At 36.1% G+C, this 21,737-nt stretch overlaps 1 protein-coding gene across 3 annotated transcripts in view; it reads right to left on the bottom strand.

The window, feature by feature from the left end:
• MCU (mitochondrial calcium uniporter) overlaps positions 1–21,737 on the bottom strand; it is a 223,463-nt gene that overhangs the window by 37,651 nt on the left and 164,075 nt on the right. For 2 of the 3 annotated variants that reach the window (XM_020896354.2, XM_020896364.2), the window contains exon 2: positions 19,324–19,393. In XM_020896354.2, coding sequence (XP_020752013.1) covers positions 19,324–19,393 — 70 coding nt within the window. Of the gene's footprint in view, positions 1–19,323; positions 19,394–20,693; positions 20,771–21,737 lie in introns of those variants that run through there. The other variant, XM_020896377.2, reaches the window with a different exon arrangement.

Below are 21,737 nucleotides of genomic sequence, written 5' to 3'. Positions count from 1 at the left end.
GGATTTTTGTCACCATAGATTATGTTCAGTTTTTTTAGACTTATACTGCTGGAATAATATAATATAGCATGTACTCTTTTGTACCTGGATGATTTTGAGATTCATCCATGTTGTTACATGCATTAATAATTGATTTGTTTTTATTGCTGAGTAGCATTTAACTATACATGGATACGCTATAATTTTGTTCATCCATTTACCATGACTGACATGTGGATTGTTTCCAGGTTTTGACTACTATGAATAAGCTTTATATGATTATTTACTTACAAGTCTCTGAGTAGACATATGTTTTTGTGGTATACCTTTTCTCATCCTTTTACTTTTAACCTACCCATGTCTTTATATTTTAAGTGGGTTTCTTGCAGACAACATATGGTTGAGTCTTGCTATTTTACCCAATCTGACAATCCCTATCTTTTAAAGTATGTATATCATTTGCATTTAATAAATTATAAATATGGTTATGTATAAGTCTGCCATCTTGCTACTTTTCTTGACTCAATTCTTTCTTCTACTTTCCATCTATTCGTGCCCTCTTTTAGATTAACTGAGTATTCTTATGATTACATTTAATCTCTACTATGTGCTTCCCTGGTGTCTCAGTGGTAAATAATCTGCCTGCCAATGCAGGACACGCAGGTTAGATCCCTGGGTCAGGAAGATACCGTGGAAAAGGAAATGGCAACCTACTCCAGTATTCTTGCTTGGAAATCCCTTGGACAGAGGAGCCTGGTGGGTTACAGTCCATGGGATTTCAAAAGAGTTGGCCATAACTTAGCAACTAAACAACAATACCAACAACAAACTGGCTTATTAACTGTACCTCTTCATGGTTTTGGGTTATTCTACAGCAATAATGGCAATGCTTTTCTATAAAGGGTAGATATTAAATACTTTAGGTTTTGGGCAGTCATAAAATCTCTGTTGCAACATAAGACTCTGCACTGTGGTACAAAAGCAGCCCTAGGCACTATGTAAACAAATATGCATGGCTGTGTTTCAACAAACTTTATTTACAAAATTAAGGAATGCACTGGACTTGGCCTATTGGGTTTGCAGAACCCACCTCACGGGTTTGCAGTATACATCTTTAATTATCACAGTTAACCTTCAGGTAGTAGTATACCACTTTAGATGGAGTGTAAGAACCTTACAACAATATGCTTCCATTCCCCTGTATTGTGCTAGTGTTCTACATTTTTTTTTCCATTTATTTTTATTAGTTGGAGGCTAATTACTTTACATCATTACAGTAGTTTTGGTCATACATTGAAATGAATTAGCCATGGATTTACATGTATTCCCCATCCCGGTCCCCCCTCCCACCTCCCTCTCCACCCGATCCTCTGGGTCTTCCCAGTGCACCAGGCCCGAGCACTTGTCTCATGCACCCAACCTGGGCTGGTGATCTGTTTCACCCTAGATAATACACATGTTTCAATGCTGTTCTCTTGAAACATCCCACCCTCACCTTCTCCCAGAGTCCACAAGTCTGTTCTATACATCTGAGTCTCTTTTTCTGTTTACATTTATTTCTATATGCTATAAACCACAAACTATTTTTACTTTGACAACTAATTATATTTTAAAATTTTCAAAATGAGCAAAGTGTCTTTGATATTTATGTACATATTTACCCTCTGGTGTTCCTCTTTTTTTTTTTTTTTGTATAATCCACATTTCCATTTGGTATCATTTTCCTTTTGTCTCATGAGATTCCTTAAACATTTCTTGTTGGGCAGATATGTTGGCAATAAATTCTCTCAGTTTTGGTTAAGTCTGAAAAAGTCTTTATTTCTTCTTCATTTTTGAAAGACAATTTTGCTGTTTAAAAATCTAGTTTTTTTTCCTCCCAGTACTCTAGAACTTCCGGTTTGTACAGTATGTTATACATTTGTGTACATTCTTATCTTTGTTCCTTTGTATGTAGTGTGTCTTTTTCCCTTTTGCTGCTTTTAATATTTTCTCTTTATCATTGGTTTTCAGCAACCTGATTATAACGTTCTTTTCTATGTTTTCCTTTATGATTGTGCTGTTTGGGAATTGTTAAATTTCTTAGGTCTGTGGACTCATCATTATCATCAAATTTATAAAAACTTGGCCATTATTCAAATATTTTTCATGTCTCCCACACCTCTCCTTCTGGATTCCAATTACACTCGTATTATACCATGTGGTACTGTCGCACAGGGTGCTGAAGCTCTTTTCATGTATTTCAGTTTTCTCAGATTCATACTGGATAGTTTTAATTGCTATGTACTTCAATGTCACTGATCTTTTCCTCTGTAGTATTTAATTGGCTATTAATTCCATCCATACTGGTTTTCATTTCATACATATTTTCATCTCTAGAAGTTCCATTTGTTTATTGTTCTATTTTTCTTTGTATTATGCCTATGTTTTTTCTTTTCTTTCCATGAATATAAGAATCATATTTATAATAACTGTTTTAAAATCTTTGTCTGTTAATTCCATCATTCCTAGGTCTGGTTCTGTTGACTAATTCCTGCCCCCACCCACAACTTCTTCATATGCCTAGTAATTTTTGACTGGAGATTAGACACTGACTTTTACATTGCTGAATGCTGGATTTTGTTGTATAGTTACTGCATATTAGCTTGATCCTCTCGAGTCTTTTAAGACAAATCTAGAGAATCCTTTATTCTAGAGCAAATTTGGCCCCTCTTCCAAGTTATGCTTCTTTTGGGAGTCTCCACTGAATGTTCATGCAGTCAGGGATGCTCCTCCTCTCTAGCTGGAGAGAAGTCAAATGATTCCTGGCCCTGAGTAAGCACCAAGAGTTATTCACTTTACAGCTTCTGCTGCTGCTGCTGCTACGTCGCTTCAGTCGCGTCCGACTCTGCGACCCCATAGATGGCAGCCCACCAGGTTCCGCTGTCCACAGGATTCTCTAGGCAAGAACCCTGGAGTGGGGTGCTGCTTCCTTCTCCTTTACAGCTTCTGGTAATTGCTGTCTCCTGGGAAGTTGTGCCTGGATTTGTGGCTCAGAATTTAACCAAAGCCTCAGGCTGTGAGCTGAAGCAATGTAAGGTTAATTTCATTTGCTTCTCTTTCCTCAGATCAAAGTCCTGTCTTGCCTATTGTCCAGTGTTAAAAACAGTATTTTCATGTGTTTTTATCTGGTGTTCTAGCTGTTGACAGCAGGATAACAATTCCCACAGCAGTTACTGCTTTGTGGATACATGATTTGAATTTTTACATTAAAAAAAAAAAAGCAGAGTCATAAATCTCTATTTATTCTTTCCAAAAGGACAGTCTTGAGTTTTCTAAGGAAAATGAGGCCAAAATAGTAATATAAAGTTAATACATAGTATGTACCATCTAAAGTTTTCAATACCTAAAATAACTTGAAATTTTTGTCATTTTCTTTCTCATTTTTAAAAGAATCCTTAGCCATCCATTGCTTCCTTAAAGTCAGAGCCAGTAACATAAATATCCTCATTTGTTCTATAAGCAGTAATGATGATGGGGGTCATGAAATTAGGTGACTAACTTGTCTACCTGTTGTTCTCCCTCACCACCATCCAGTCTTCTTCCTACATGTGAAAATATTCAACCACAGATTTCAAGGAGTCAGAACTGAATTAAAAGATAGGAATCTGTGAATCTTAAACACACAAACTATGGAAGATTTCACTAATGTATCAGTTTCATGGGTAAGTGCTTAGGGATTACTGTTTCAAAATAACTGAGACAAAGTAAACAGACAAAATTAAAGTTTTTATCACTCAGTTTAACTTTTTTCTTTAAGATTATGAAGTTGTTAAAAGGAGTTAAATATGAAAGCTTTGAAAAACTTGGCATAGATAGCACATTTCAGAACTAACAAATTTTTAATATAATACCACTTTTGAAATAAATCCCCAGGTCTCCTCCTTTCCCACACACGCAATTGTAATGCAAATATTAGATTTCTTGTTTTGCAACCAAAGAATAACAATTACCAAAGTTCCTCAAGTTTAATAATATACAAAATGGCTGTTGGTTGTATTGAAGTCACAATGGGAATTTACAAGCTAATGACAGCTGTCATCTACTATTCTCTAGAGTTAAATATTCTTTTCAAATGCAAATTGAATCAAGTAGCTTTTTGGTTGGTTAAAAAAAAATCTTTTGCTCTGATTTCCATTTCAATAACTAAGAAATAATCTAAAGTATGTTCTGGAGCAGTGTACTTCAAAGAAACCTAGAAATTATGGGGCATCCAATATAAATACTGAGAGACAGAATATGACAACTGAAGTGGGAATAAAAATTAAAAGGCAAGGAATTTTCCAGAGTAAAAAGAGAACTGCAAGGACAACAGATATCAGGTTAAAGAAGTAATATATTAAATAAATATTTTTAAAATGCTTGGGAGAATTATAGAAAGAGTCCTATAGTAAAAATGCTTGTTATTTAACCAACTGTTAAAATTCGTTGGAGGAAAATTAATCAGTGTTAAAAATAATTAGCAAAATCTCCTCTAAAATATATAATTTTATGAACACTGTGACTGAACACAAGTTTGTGTGCCTGATGCACAGTGAGGTCAAACAAACTGAAATGTCAAAGAATGTCAAAGTCTGGTACAGAGAAAGGTTTACTGGAGTGCCAATCAAGGAAAATGGGTGGCTCAAAAATCCCAAACTTCCCAATGGTTTAGGGGGAGAAGTTTTTTTTTTTTTTTTTAATACTATTAATTAATTTATTTTTTAATTGAAGGATAACTGCTTTACAGAATTTTGTTGTTTTCTGTCAAACCTCAACATGAATCAGCCATAGGTGTACCTATGTTCCCTCCCTCTTGAACCTCCCTCCCATCTCACCCCTCTAGGTTGATACAGAGCACCTGAGACATACAGCAAATTCTCACTGGCTATCTATTTTACATATGGTAATATAAGTTGCCATGTTACTCTCTCCATACATCTCACCTTCTCCTCCCCCATGTCCATAAATCTGTTCTCTATGTTTGTTTCTCCACTGCTGCCCTGCAATTAAACTCTTTGGTACTATCTTTCTAGATTCCATATATATGTGTTAATATATCTTTCTCTTTCTGACTTGACTTCACTCTGTATAATAGGCTCTAGGTTCATCCACCTCATTAGAATTGACTCAAATGCATTCCTTTTTATGGCTGAGTAATATTCCATTGTGTATATGTACCACAACTTCTTTATCCATTCATCTGTTGATGGACAGCTAGGTTGCTTCCATGTTGTAGCTATTGGAAATAGTGCTGCAGTGAACACTGGGGTACATGCATCTTCAATTTTGACTTACTCAGGGTATAGGATTATTGGGTCATATGGCGGTTTTATTCCTAGTTTTTTAAGGAATCTGGGGGAGAAGTTTTTATAGGCAAAGTCTGGGGTGAGGGCTGCAGGGTTTGTGACTTTCTTCTGATTGGTTGATGGTGAGGTAACTGGGTGGTGCCCCAGGAATCATGTGCTCAGTCTGAAGTTACCATCTTTCACCTGGGTGCGGGCCTCAGTTCCTGCAGAAGAGCTCAAAAATATTATATGGATACACATGTAATTCATATTATATATATATATATACTGCCCCAAGGCTGCCCTATTGTTTCTTGATTGCTCCTCCCTTGTTTCTGCATTCCCTCTGCTCCCTGATTAGCAACTGTTTGAATCAGCTCTTTAGAACATAGAAGGCTGAATGAAGCCTATTTTCTATAAACAAGAAATGGGGACCCAGAAAGGATTTGTACACAGGAGACCCACAGGGTCTTGCATGGTTTCAACAAAACTGTATATCTCTTAAAGATTTACTATGAAAAAGGAAAAGGTATAATAAGGAAGCACATTTAGGGTGTTCTCTGCAGAGATACTTAGAACTGAACTTTATATGATAGATGATTCCAGTGGCTTATGACCTTGTCATCATCTGTTTCTTTTCTTTCTCTTTTTCTCTACTATTCTGTGTTAAGAATATGAAACACAATAAAAGAATTTTAGTGAGGGTTAAAGAAATCATACAGACTATAAGGGCCATTCTTCTATGCTACTGTTGCTAAGTCATGAAGTCATGTCCAACTTTTTTGCAACCCCATTTCCTTTACCATGGGAAATGGTGTCATTTCCAGGGATCTTCCTGACCCAGGGATCAAACCCGTGTCTCCAGCATTGGCAGGCGGATTCTTTACCACTGAGCTAGCTGGAAAGCCTGCCCTTCTTCTATAGCTGAGAACAATAAAGTACAGCAAGGTTTGATGATATTCCTATGGTCCATCCATGTTGTTCCAAATGGCAAGATGTCATTCTTTTTATGGAATATGCTATTGCACATATATACCACCTCTTTATCCATTCATCTATCGGTGGACACGTAGGTTACTCTCATATCTTGGCTACTGTAAATAATGCTACAATTAACATAAGGGTACATGTATCTTTTCAAATTAGTGTTTTTATTTTCTTCAAAAAAAATTCCTGGAAGTAGGATTGCTTAATCATATTATAGTAGTTCTATTTTTAATTTTTCTGAGGAACCTCCATGCTGGTTTCCATAGTTACTATACCAATTTACATTCCCCCCTTTTCTTCACATTCTCCTCAACACTGTTATTTCCTTTTTGGTAATAGCCATTCTGACAGGTATAAGTGATATCTCATTGTAGTGTGATTTGCATTTTCCGGATGATCAGTGATATTGAGCATCTTTTCATGTGTCTGTTGGCTATCTGTATGTCTTCTTTGGAGGAACATCTATTTAGGTCTTTTGCCCAATTTTTAATCAGGTTGTTTGTTTTTTTGATGTTGAGTTGTATGAGTTCTTTACATAATTTGGATATTAACCTCTTATCAGATAAATCATTTGCAAATATCTTCTCCTACTCAATAGGGTGCCTTTTCATTTTGTTGGTAGTTTCCTTTGTTGTGCAGAAGCTTTTTAGTTTGAAGTGGTCCCATTGTTTATTTTGCTTTTGTTTACCTTCTCTGAGGATACATATCCAAAAAATATTGGTAAGACCTATGTCAAAAGTGTATTGCCAATGTTTTCTTTTGGTTATTTGGGGTCTTTTATGTTTCCATATGAAGTTTAGAATTATTTGTTCTAGTTCTGTAGAAAAAAAAAAATACCACTGGTATTTTGATAGGGATTGCACTGAATCTGTAGATTACTATGGGGAGTATGATCATCTTAACAAGATTAATTCTTCCAATCCATGAGGATGGTATATCTTTCCATTTGTTCATGTCATCTGGAATTTATCAAAGTCTTATAGTTTTCTAAGTATTTACCTCCTTGGTTAGATTTATTTTTAGGTACTTTATTATTTTTGATGCAATTATAAATGAGGTTATTTTCTTAATTTCTCTTCTTGATAGTTTACTGTTAGTTTATAGAAACACAATAGTGTTTGCTTTTTTTTTTTTTGGCTGTACCACGTGACTTCTGGAATCTTAGTTCCCCACCAGGGATCAAACCCACTCCCCCCCCCCAACCCCTTACCCCTCACTGCAGTGGAATTGTAGGGTCCTGACCATTAGATTGCTAGGGAATTCCTGCAACAGATTTCTAGACATTAATTTTTTACTCTGAAACTTTACTGAATTCATTTATTAGTTCTTTTTAAAAAATTATTTATTTTTGGCTGTGCCGTATGCAGGTTTTCTCTAGTTGTGTCCAGTAAGGGCTATTCCTCTTACGGTGCATGGGTTTCTCATTGTGGTGGCTTCTCTTGCTGTGGGGCACAGGCTCTCGAGTGTGAGGGCGTCAGAAGTTGCGCTTCCTGGGCTCTAGAGAGCTGGCAGCACAGGGGCTTAGTTGCCCTGTGGCATGTAGAACCTTCCTGGACCAGGGATGAAGCTGTGTACCCTGCACTGGCAGGCGGACTCTCAACCACTGGAACACCTGGGAAGTCTAGGATCATAAATTTAGTAGTTTGAGAAATCCAGCTGTTGGGTCCTTCCAAGTGGCAATATAAATTAACTTAGTGAAATCACTGTGAACCTAAGATGAATTAGTGTTTGTACAACTGAACCTCTCTCTGTAGAACTATGTAAAAAACAGTTATGTAAAGTTACTACTAGGCTTAAATGATAAAATTTGTTAAAAGAGAATTATAAACCTTTTAAAAAATATACGGTATTACTGGTTTTGGGCTTCCCTGGTGGCTCAGAAGGTAAAGAATCTGCCTGCAAATGTGGGAGACCAGGATTTGAACCCTGGATAAGGAAAATCCCCTGGAGGAGGAAATGGCAACTGTCTCCAGTTTTCTTGCCTAGAAAATCCCATGGAGAGAGAAGCCTGATGGGCTACAGTCCATGGGATCACAAAGAATCAGACATGGCTGAGCACGTGACACACATTATTGGTCTTATGTTAAATATGTCAACTACAAATTGGAACTTGCCAAGAGGCCTGGCATGCTGCAGTCCATGGGGTTGCAAAAGAGTCAGGCATGACTTAGCAATGACTGAATAACAATGACAACAAAGACCATTGATAGTGAAGAACAACAAGGGCTTTTGCCAACAGTCTCTGCAGAGATGGAAGCCTATGAGGCTGTAGCTGTTGACCTTCAACACCTGCTGAGGGAGTTCAGGGTGGAGTGAGGCTCTCCGTGTGCCAGAGAATCTGGTGGAACAGGGCTTTAGATAACTAGATATTTTAAGGAACTGATTTCATCATCCCAATCCTTGCATCTCTTCATATCTAGAAAAGCACTAAATCATTAAATGATGACATCTGCTCCTCGTGACTAGTAGAAATCTTTTGTAAAGTAAGCACTGATTGCAACGAACCCCCTCTTCACCAGAAGCTTATATACTGACCTTCCCCCACTACATCTTTGGAACAGTTTCTCAGGGCTATCTGAGGTGATGTCTCCCAGGCTGCAGTCCTCATTTTAACTCAAATAAAACTTAATTTGCAACTCTCAAGCTATGCATCTTTTTTTGTCTACAAATAGTAGAACAACCTATATAACTTTTGTTGAATCTGTTTCTTTTAAAATCTGTTTATGAAGATAATTAATCTCTCACAAATGTCAAAAGCATTTGGGCTAAATAAAAGGTCATCCACATCCTTCATCTATTCATTCTGAGAATTAAATATTTTATATTGTTTTGTAAAAATTAAATCCTGTCCTAATGTAGTGCCCTAGCATTTTTTTCTTTTTAAAAAACAATTCTTTTCATGGTGCTGCTTTGAAAATAACTTCATTAATTCTTGATTTTTGGCCCACTTTAATTTCTGGATGGTGTAAAGTGGAATACAATCCTAAAGTACAGAGAGTAAAGTACAGTAGAAGAATGATAGATGTTGGAATCTGAGATTTGAAAACAGTTCCTGAAAATCTCAAATTCTACCACAGGAAACACCTCGATGTGTATGGGCACATTACTGAATATACCCTTAACTCATTCACCTTACCTTTAATATAGAGATTCTAATAACTCACAAGGAGGTTGAGAAGACTCAATGAAGATATAGAAAAATGCTTTCCTTGGTAGTTTTTCTTGCTTTTTCTAAAATCTACAGTCTAAAAAGTGAAAGTCTAAAGCCATACAAATTTCCATGAGAAAATTTCCAGTCAAAACTTTAAACCCCAAGAGAACAAAAATGACTTGTTCCAACGAGGGCAACAAGGAGAAAAAGAGAACAAACCAATTCTGTTCCTAGGTATTTCTGGATAACAGACCTCCTCAACAACCCTAAGAAGGTATGGATTCCCCCCTTAGACCTATTTCCTGAAAAAATTCAAACAATTTATACATAAAAATTTTAGATACAACACATTTGTTGCATTGAAAAGTTATTTCCTTCATATTAACTGTTATGGACTGAATTGTGATCTCCGAAAATTTGTATTTTTGAAATTTAATTCCCCATGTGCCTATCTGGAGATAGGATCACTCAGAGGTAATTAAGGTGAAAGGAAAAGATAAAGGTAATCTGATAATCTGTTGTGCTAATCTGATAGTACAACAGCTATATATGAAGAGTAAGAGCTTTCCCTACACCTTCACTAGGTGGAAACACAGTGAGAAGGTGGCCATCTGCCAGCTAGGAACAGAGTTCTGATCAGAACTTAACCATGCTGACACCTTGATCATGGAATTCTAGCCTCCAAAACTGTGAGAAAATAAATTTTTGTTGTTTAAGTTATTCAGTCTACAGTATTTTGTTATGGCAGACTACTAGTGAGCAGACTAGTATACTGCCATGTTTTTAAAATAAATATTAACAAACATTGAAGCATTTTTCCTCATTTTAATCAAATAACAGTCATTTTCTGTTTTTTTTAAAGAAATAAAAATTTACAAATTAGAACAGAAAATAAACTTTAATTCTATATAAAAGGATATTTCAATTATAAGACTGGTATTGTTTGGCTTGAATAAAAAGTCACATAATGGCTTGGTTTTGGAACATGCTAACTTGACATTGTACAGGAGACAGGGATCAAGACTGTACCCATGGAAAAGAAATGCAAAAAGGCAAAATAGTTGTCTGAGTAGGCCTTACAAATAGCTGTGAAAAGAAGAGAAGCGAAAAGCAAAGGAGAAAAGGAAAGATATTCCCATTTGAATGCACAGAGAGTCAAAGAATAGCAAGGAGAGATAAGAAAGCCTTCCTCAGAGATCAATGCAAAGAAATAGAGGAAAACAACAGAATGGGAAAGACTAGAGATCTCTTCAAGAAAATTAGGGATACTAAGGGAACATTTCATGCAAAGATGGGTTCGATAAAGGACAGAAATGGTATGGACCTAACAGAAGCAGAAGATATTAAGAAGAGGTGCCAAGAATACACAGAACAACTGTACAAAAAAGATCTTCAAGACCCAGATAATCACGATGGTGTGATCACTCACCTAGAGTCAGACATCCTGGAATGTGAAGTCAGGTGGGCCTTAGAAAGCATCATTATGAACAAAACTAGTGGAGGTGACAGAATTCCAGTTGAGCTATTTCAAATCCTGAAAGATGATGCTGTGAAAGTGCTGCACTCAATATGCCAGCAAATTTGGAAAACTCAGCAGTGGCCACAGGACTGGAAAGGGTCAGTTTTCATTTCAATCCTTAAGAAAGGCAATCCCAAGGAATGCTTAAACCACCGCACAATTGCACTCATCTCACATGCTAGTAAAGTAATGCTCAAAATTCTCCAAAGGCTTCAGCAATACATGGGCCATTCAGATGTTCAAGCTGGTTTTAGAAAAGGCAGAGGAACCACAGATCAAATTGCCAACATCCACTGGATCATCGAAAAAGCAAGAGAGTTCCAGAAAAACATCTATTTCTGCTTTACTGACTATGCCAAAGCCTTTGACTGTGTGGATCACAATAAACTGTGGAAAATTCTGAAAGAGATAGGAATACCAGACCACCTGACCCACCTCTTGAGAAACCTATATGCAGGTCACGAAGCAACAGTTAGAACTGGACATGGAACAACAGACTGGTTGAAAATAGGAAAAGGAGTACATCAGTAATGTATATTGTCACCCTGCTTATTTAACTTATATGCAGAGTACATCATGAGAAACGCTGGGCTGGAAGAAGAACAAGCTGGAATCAAGATTGCCGGAAGAAGTATCAATAACCTCAGATATGCAGATGACACCACCCTTATGGCAGAAAGCAAAGAAGAACTAAAGAGCCTCTTGATGAAAGTGAAAGAGGAGAGTGAAAAAGTTGGCTTAAAGATCAACATTCGGAAAATTAAGATCATGGCATCTGGTCCCATCACTTCATGGCAAATAGTGGGGAGACAGTGGAAACAGTGTCAGACTTTATATTTCTGGGCTCCAAAATCACTGCAGATGGTGATTGCAGCCATGAAATTAAAAGATGCTTATTCCTTGGAAGGAAAGTTATGAGCAACCTAGATAGCATATTAAAAAGCAGAGACATTACTTTGCCAACAAAGTCCATCTAGTCAAGGCTATGATTTTTCTAGTAGTCATGTATGGATGTGAGAGTCGGACTGTGAAGAAAGCTGAGCGCCGAAAAATTGATGCTTTTGAACTGTGGTACTGGAGAAGACTCTTGAGAGTCCCTTGGACTGCAAGGAGATCCAACCAGTCCATCCTAAAGGAGACCAGTCCTAGGTGTTCACTGGAAGGACTGATGCTGAAGCTGAAACTCCAATACTTTGGCCACCTCATGCGAAGAGTTGACTCACTGGAAATGACCCTGATGCTGGGGAAAGATTGAGGGCAGGAGGAGAAGGGGACGACAGAGGATGAGATGGCTGGATGGCATCACCAACTGGATGGACATGAGTCTGAGTAAACTCCGGGAGTTGGTGATGGACAGGGAGGCCTGGCATGCTGCAGTTCATGGGGTCACAAAGAGTCGGACATGACTGAGCTGAACTGAACTGAACTTGAATATTACCTTTGATATCTTAAAAGGTTGTGTGTTTCTTTTCTGTTTTGATGAAAAGAAGCTGTAAAAACTCAGAGACTCTGGGAAAGGTATATGGTAACACAACTCTCATAGTTCACTTTGCCAGATGATGCTTGGCTAAGCATGTGTAAGGAACCTAAGATTTCTTCTAAGACTCTTAGAATTGAATTTATATCACTCTCTGTTTTGATGCAGTATCAAATCGTGAAATGACTGGAAATCCAAGTTCCAATTTTAAGGTTTCTGAGTGGAAGTAATCTTCAAGAGCTCTAAGTTTTTTCTAATTCTTACAGAGAAACTGACAAACCTTTCCATTCATGACTAGCCTTGAGAGAAACTTTCTCCAGCAGCTGAAAAATCACAAGGTTGTCTACTTCTATCTATTTCAGAGCTACAGCTTGGTTAGAAGGGTTCATGAGTTTTCTACCAAGTACAAAATAATGACTGTAAGGTCTTGAACTGGAAGATTATGCTCATTCATAAAGACCCAAACATCCCCCAAGTTAATCAAGACATAACTAAAAACACTCCCTTGTAATAAACTTTCTCTTCTCTTAAAAAGCAAAACTCCTGTCCAAAGTTTAATCTAGCAAAGGAGAATTTATATTTTTATTCTTTTTCTCACAAAGTCTTATTCTCATAATACTGACTACTTCTGTGGTAGCAGGCAAGGCTGCTTTTAGGGATGGTGGAAGTCTTCAATGCCAATGAAAAAAACCAATGCATTATTTCAACGGACAGAGCTCTTTTCTTCTCTGAGGTCATAAAAGCATGCATGTTGCTAAGTTTGGAAGATGTGCCATCTGTTCACAGAGTACCAAGATCTTTCTAAGAGAAAAAAAAGAAAATCCTGGTAGTTATTTTGGAAAAGAAATTTAACACTATTTCAAAGATGGTGATAGCCATTAACGTTAACAGCTTTTCTAATTTCCATAAGAGATCACAAATAAGGGATTTTTCTTTGTATCAACATGTATATTAACAGACAAAAATTGGAAACTAACTCCTTAAAACAATATCAGTAGTTTCACCAAGTCACATTCTGGAGGGAAATGTCATAGTCTCTGATTTCCTCAAAACTTACTTCAAAATATTGTAACAAATGATAGCAATCCTAGAATGGATGACATCATCTGAATTGTGATATAAATTTACCTCTGTTCCACACTGCTGCTGCTGCTGCTAAGTCGCTTTCATCGTATCCGACTCTGTGCGACCCCATAGACATCAGCCCACCAGGCTCCCCCGTTCCTGGGATTCTCCAGGCAAGAACACTGGTGTGGGTTGCCATTTCCTTCTCCACTGCTCCACACTAACCCAGTTTAAATACTGTCAGCACATAAAGTTTAAACATCTTTCCAAGTTCACATGGTTGTTTTTCCTAGCAATGTGAGAGTCAGTTTTATAAAAGCCTTCAAAAAGACATTTGTGATGCAACAAGTTCAACAATATTTTGGTACTTCAAACTGAAACTCCTACTTACCAAAAAAAAGTTTAAATTGTAGGATACATTTTTAAAATGGCAAAATAAGGTGTTTCAGCTTTCCCAATCTCACATCTAGGTTGGTGAGAAGTGTGCCCACATTAAAACACTGAGGTTTTCTGTTTCTATCATTTTTTGTGATTTTATTACTTGTGTTTCCTTTTTGTTGTTAGGTTTTCAAAAGCTAGAAGGAAAGACAATGGTGGGGTATGTTTATGCCCTCAATATAAATGATGACAATAAATATAGAATTTCCAACTCTATATGAATAGCCATTAATAATAAAACATGATTTTAAAAAATCTACCCTTTCCCACAAAATTATTTTAAAAGTAACGTGAAAAATTCTGGAATATATAAAGAATGCATACAAATCAATACTAAGAAGCCAGTCAATTTTTTTAGACAGGCAAAAAGTTTGGCACTTCATTGAAGAACATATTTGAATGGTTAATGAGTACATTAAAAGATGCCCAACATCTTGATCATCAGTGAAATGCAAATTAGAAACTCAATGAAATAATACTACAAATCCACTAGAATGTCTATTATCAAGAAGTGTGACTACACCAAGTGTTGGGGAGGATATAGGGAGACTGGAAAACTTAAATACTGCTGGTAGGAATGAAAGTGGGACAGCCACTTTGGAAAACAGTTTTGCACTTTCTTAAAAAGTTAAGTACATGACGAAAGAAACTGAAGACCACACAAGCAGTTGTACTGATAAGCTGTGTTCTTAGACTGGAAGAATCAACATTGTTAAAATGACCATATTACCCAAGGCAATGTACAAATTCAATGCAATCCCTGTCAAATTACCAGTGACATTTTTCACAGAACTGGAAGAAAAAAGTCTTTAATTTGTATGGAAATACAAAAGACTCTGAATAGCCAAAAACAATCCTGAAAAAGAAGAAGGGAGCTAGCAGAATCTCGCTTTCGACTTCAGACTGTACCACAAAGTCACAGCCGCCAAAGCAGCATGGTGCCGGCACGAAAAGAGACACATGGGTCAGCAGGACAGGAGAGCAGGCGCAGAAACACACCCACACACTTACGGTCAATTCATCCAAGACAAAGAAGCAAGAATACAGAGAAGAAAAGACAGTCTCTTCAGTAAGTGGTGCTGGGAAAACCAGGCAACTACATGTGAAAGAGTAAAATTAGAACACTCTCTAACACAATATACAAAAATAAACCCCAAATGGATTAAAGACCTAAATATAAGATCAGATACTATAAAACTCCTAGAGGAAAATTTAGGCAGAACACTCTTTGACATAAATCACAGCAATATTTGTTTGGATCCACCTTCTGGAATACTAAAAACAAAAATAAACAAATGGGATCTAATTAAACCTAAAATTTTGCACAGCAAAGGAAATCATAAACAAAACAAAAAGGACAATGTACAAAATGGGAGAAAATATCTGCAAACAAACTGACCAAAATGGGATCAATTTCCATAATATGCAAACAGCTTGTATACCTCAATACCAAAAAAACCCCCAACCCAATTTAAAAAATGGGCAGAAGACCTAAATAGGCATTTTACCAAAGAAGACATACAGATGGCCAAGAAGCACATGGAAAGATGCTCAACATCACTAATTATTAGAGAAATGAAAATGAAAACTACAATGAGGTACCACCTCACACTGGTTAGAATGGCCATCATCAAAAAATCTATAAATAATAAATGCTGGAGAGGGTGTAGAGAAAAGAGAACCTCCTATACTGTTAGTGTGAATGTAAATTGGTGTATCAGCTATGGAGAACATTAAGGTGGTTCCTTAAAAAAGTAAAATAGAGTTTCCACAAGTTCCAGCAATCCTACTCCTGAGCATATATATGGAAAAAATGAAAATTCTAATTTGAAAAGATACATGCACCCCAATGTTCACTGCAGCACTATTTACAATAGCCAAGACGTGGAACCAACCTAAATGTTCATCAACAGATGAGTGGATAAAGAAGATGTGGGATATATATATATATATACATACATACATAAATAATGGAATATTACTCAGCCATAAAAAGTTTAAACAATGCCATTTGTAGTAACACAGATGGATCTAGAGATTATTGTACTAAGTGAAGTAAGTCAGACAAAGACAAATATTGTATGCTATCATTTATATGTGGAGTCTAAAAAATGCAAATGAACTTATTTACACAATAGAAATGAACTCACAGACATAGAAAACACACTTGCACCCAAGGGGAAAGAGGGGGAAGGGATAAATTGGGAATTTGCAATTAAGAGATACAAACTACCATATATAAAATACATCAAAAACCAAGGACCTATTGAATAGCACAGGGAACTATATTCAATATCTATAATAACATATAATAGGAAAAATCTGAAAATAATGTACATATGTATGTATAACTGAATCACTTTGCTGTACACATAGATCAGTGTAAATCAACTATACCTCAATAAAGAAATCATGCATATACTTGCCATATGACCCAGACATCCCACTCCTAATATCTACTCGAGAGATATAAAAACATATATCCATACAAAGACTTATACACAAATGTTGATAGCAGTATTACTCTTAATAGTCCAAAATGGAAAACAATCCAAATGTTTTTCATTTGGTGAATGAAAAAACAAAATGTGTATTTCATTTATTTCCATATATTAGAATTCTACGCAGCAATAAAAACAAAGACCTTCAAACCATGCTACAATATGGATAAACCGCAAAAGCATTAGGATATGTAAAAGAGGCTAGATGAGAAAGACTACATATGGAATGAGTCCATTTATGTGACATTTAAAAAAGGTTTAACTACAGAGAGACAAAGCAGATTAGTGTTTGCCTAAGGCTTAGGGTAGGAGCAGGGACTGCTTGCAAAACAGGAACAAGGGAACTTTTAGGGATAAGGAAATAGTCTAAAGCTGGATTGTCATGCTTGCATGATGATAGGTGAATTTTATGTTACATAAAATATACATAAATAAAGCTTTTTAAAAAGTAATAGGACAAAAAACAAAGTAAAAAACTAGGGCATTTATCTAGTTACTTAGGTTAAGAATTTATATATATTATCTATACGTGGGTTAAACAGATTATTGTTGATTATTAAACAGGAATTTTGATAACTGTGCATTGCTAAAATTAATTGTCCTCAAACAATTTTTGTAAGGAAATTTTACATTTTTTGTTAACTACAAAACAACATTTCTTTCTATCACAGCTCTCAATTCAAGGCTAACTAAGTAGCATTACATTTCTGGATAGAGAAATGAAGGCAGCTAGGGAGACTATTTTTCTTGCTCTTACTCAGCTTACCTACAGTGAAGATATGTCCTGGCTTACTGTATTTAAAACTGTCAGGACAACTCTGGTTGTTCTCCACGTGTTCTCAAAAGTGTCCTGGGTTGGGTGATAAATTATATAGTCAACCTGTCTATAGCAGAATTGTTCTCATTCTTAATCCTTAATTTTCATTACTATGAAGGGGAACCCCTGAAAGTTTTGAAAGCCTTTAAATAGGTTATAAACCATACAATCATAAAAATTTCAGATAGTCATTTTACTAAAGGAAGATCTGGGGCATAGAAAAATTAAAATGAGAAGCCCTAAATCACATTGTTTTGATTAAGGTTTTTAACGCTACCACACACACACCACTCTTTATACAATAAGAGTTTTTGTTGGATAAGTACATTTTTCTCTTGGAGGTAGTAATTATTACTATCTCCATTTCACATATAAGGCAGGAGGTGGTTTTTTTTTTTTTGGGCAGGAGGTTTTAAGAAGGTAATTACTTTGTCTAAGATTAAACCAAGGCTTAAAAGTGAAAATTGGGATGCAAATCCTGATTACAAACCTAAACACAACCTCTGAGCATAATGCGTCTCATGAAAGGGACCACGGGCACGGGTACAGGGATGTGCGTGTGTGCACAATGTGGCCGAAACAGTTCTTGAGTTGAGGTTCATGAGACCAGGGATGCAATGAGTTGGGTTGAGAGAGCCTGTATCACTAAGAAATTATATGTAACATTTCCTATGTGTATATAAAATTTTCTTCTTGAGAGAGAATGTAAAGCTCTTACCAGATCCTCAAAAGTATTTATGACATAAGTAAAATTAAGAACCTTTTAGATTGCTTTGGTAGGGAGGTTAAACATTTAAGATACTCTATATTTTGCAACAGCTATCATAGTCATAACTAGAACATTTTGTCAAACAACAAAACTAATAAGCAATTACTGAGAGACAGTATATATATTATATACACATATAATATATATATATTATTGCTTGTGTGTGTGTGCTCAGTTTTGTCTGACTCTTTGCGACCCCCTGGACTATAGTCCACCAGGTATATAATGTAGTATTTTGGATTTTGCACTTTTTTAAAAAAAGAGGATCAAGCCCTCATTTGATATATTAATAGAACATGACCCAGTAGCTGTGACAGTAGGGAAGAATGAATGATGGGAGAGATGTTTACTATTGGTGGCTAAATTCTGTTGAAGTAGCTGTGCGTTAAGCAGAGTTTTCTTATATGCTATACCAGCTTAAAGTAAGATTAATTTAGAAGTACTAAATAAGAAAGGTACATAAATTGACAGTAGAAAGGACAACAAATTGCATTAAATCAAATAATTTTCTGCTTCTGTTTTTTGATAAGTAATACAAGTTGATTTTCTTAAGAAGGACAATAGTATTCGTAGGAATTTTGGGAGCAACTTTTTCAAAAGTATGTATCATTTTACCTTTGTAAAAATATTGTCTTCAACCCTTCATATAACATAGAGTCAACATACTAGCATTTATGTTCTGGGATAATATTCAGCCAGACACACCCGTACAACTTTACTATTGTTAAATTATTGAAAGACATGACTCCTGTAGTCTTGCCTGGAGAATCTCCATGGATTGAGGAGCCTGGTGGGCTACAGTCCGGGGATTGCAAACAGTCGGACATGATTGAGCGACTAAGCACAGCATGTAGAACATACAGACTGGTACACAGGATAATAGTAACTGTATTACATGATAGAATTAATAATAAAAATTTCAATATAAAATCATTAGTTCAAATTATTTGCCACTGAATATCATAATAAAACTGTTACAAGAGTCCTACTGGAATGTGACTTAGTTGCCACTGAATATATATAGCTTAATGAATATATATTTATTGATACTGACACCAAATATTTAACAATTTTAGACAATAGTATAAAAACAAGAAGTTTTTAAGTGAAACGCTTCCGCAAAAGCTGAGAGGATTCATCACTATGAACAATATGTTTATACTGGAGAAATTCTCTCTTTATTGAAACTCTCAAAAATTGTTTTGATTCTGGCCTATTTTTTAAGAAAAATAAATTTGTATGACAATCTGAGAGTGGGAAACAGTGAGAAAGAAAAAAAAAAAGCACTGGATATTAAAAAAATTTGCCATAACTCACCATCAGAGGGCACAACAGTACTGCAATAAACAACTCCCAAATTAGGCCAAGAAGAGAGCCTCTGGTGTACCTAGAAAATACAAAAAGACACGTCCTTTGTCAGGCACACAACAAATGCTATATATACGTATGTGTATGAATATAATAAATAACAACTTTTAAATCATTTAAATAATATATATTCTTTAGCAGAAAAGTTTAAAAATCCAGATAAAGGAAAAGTCTCTCAAACTCTTTTCATCCTAAGATGTTAGTGATGCACATTTTGGTTTATTTCAAGATTTCATACAAACACATTTACACACAGACACCCATACAAACTGTTTTTTCGTCTAGTTTTTTAAACACTTAATACTGGTTTTAAGCACTGTCAAGTCTAAACAAAACTTTGTTTCTTGTTCCTCTTACTAGTTTTTAGACCTGCATTTCCTTTACGTCTTATTAGGCATAAGACAGTTATTAAATAGCTATATCACTACTCTACTGTTATTGGGTAAACAGCTAGTCTTTCTGTTTACTCTCCTTTTTCTGTTTTAATTTGGTCAGGCAACTTCATTCCTGGAGTCTTTAATCCTTATCATCTTCTGAATATTAGGAGGGACTCACACTAATTATCCACCTTTACTACTTCCTCAAAAAGTAGTGTCATTGTGCATTTAGGTTTAGAATTTAGGCTCTCACAATTAAACTAAGTTTCAGAAAGATTATTGAATATGTTTATGACTTGCTAAATGCTTAATTTACCCCCTTGTACCTTTTAATTTCCTAGGCTCAAAAAGTATTAAAGGAGGAAGAAAAGAACACATTAATGGACTAAAAACCAACATATTAGCCTCAGAGCCAGATATTATATTCCACTCCAAGAATCCAAACAAAAATCATTTAGGACTCTAAGACAATGCACACCTAACAAGACTATGACGTAAAACAGACATCTTTCAAGTTAGTATCATAAATTCCTACCTCTTACCAGCTTAAGAAAGCATGCAGAATGCAAGACTGTTTTCTAAAAATGAAAAAAACCACTTAAATCACTTGAGACTTCACAGCTGATCATCACACATTAATGTTTTGATGCCGTCATTAAGAATCTTTAAGTTAATATACATAACTTTAGTGTAGACTGCCACCTTCAGATTCTTTTTGTTTCAAAATATTTAGTTAAACTCAATTTTACTCAGAGATCAAAGAAGGCTCTGGTTAAATACAGGTGTGCTGGGAAATCCTACAATCCTAATCCTTTGCTTCAACACTTTTAATGGGGACCAAAGAATCCTTAGCTCCATAAAGATGTTTTGAAAAGGAAAATGAGTCCAAACTCTTATTCTACAAATGAGAAAACTGAGACTCAGAGAGGGAAAGTGACTTACAAACAGCCACATATCAGAATCAGGATTAGAACCCAGGCCTCAATACTGCTAACCATCTACTATACAAAATACACAGGACCTGGATCTTGTCCTCTGTAGGTCTCAATTGGCTCAAGTATAACTTTAGGATGCTTTGTTGTTGTGCAGTATCTAAGTATTATCCAACTCTTTGTGACCTCATAGACTGCAGCACGCCAGGCTTCCCTGTCCTTCACTATCTCCTGGAGTTTGCTCAAGTTCATGTCCATTGAGTCGGTGATCCATTTCATCCTTTGCTGCAGCTCTTCTCTCCTCCTGCCCTCAATCTTTCCTAGCATCTGGGTCTTTTCCAATGAGTTGGCTCTTTGCATCAGGGGGCCAAAGTATTGGAGCTTCGGCTTCAGCATCAGTCCTTTCATTGAATATTCAGGATTGATTTCCTTTAGGATTGACTGGTTTGATCTCCTTGCTGTCCAAGTGACTCAAGAGTCTTCTCCAGCACCACAATTCAAAAGGATCAGTTCTTACGATGCTTAGCTATGGTTTAACAAGATGCTTTTATTTTAAATGTTTAAGTTAACTTATTTAGTTAGACCAGAAAAAGTAAGTCTATAATATAAAATTCAAAAGAACAAAAAACTAAGTAAAAAAGTTAATTATTTTACACAAAATATTGGTCTTCCTCCCATCCTTGTGGCCCAGCTGCTCAGTTCTCCTCTCCAGAGGTAACTGGTTAAATCTGGATAGTCTATCAGACACTATTATGTGTGTGTGTGTGTGTGTGTGTGTGTGTGCATATATGTCTAAGCATTTGTGGAGATTTTTTAAAATGCAAATGGTAGCATGCTATAGTCCCACTAGTCATTTGTCCCTTTAATACATTATAATAAAAGGTTGTCTGTCATTAGATACATGATACTTGATTCTCCCTGGTGACTCAGATGAGAAAGAACCTGACTGCAATGCAGGAGACCTGGGTTCAATCCCTGGGTCAGGAAGATCCCCTAGAGGAGGCATGGCAACCCACTCTAGTATTCTTGCCTTCCGGAGAATCCCATGGAGTCA

Source organism: Odocoileus virginianus, chromosome 7 (genome assembly GCF_023699985.2).
Source record: "Odocoileus virginianus isolate 20LAN1187 ecotype Illinois chromosome 7, Ovbor_1.2, whole genome shotgun sequence".
NCBI lineage: Eukaryota > Metazoa > Chordata > Mammalia > Artiodactyla > Cervidae > Odocoileus > Odocoileus virginianus.
This window is presented reverse-complemented; position numbering and strand designations above follow the sequence as displayed.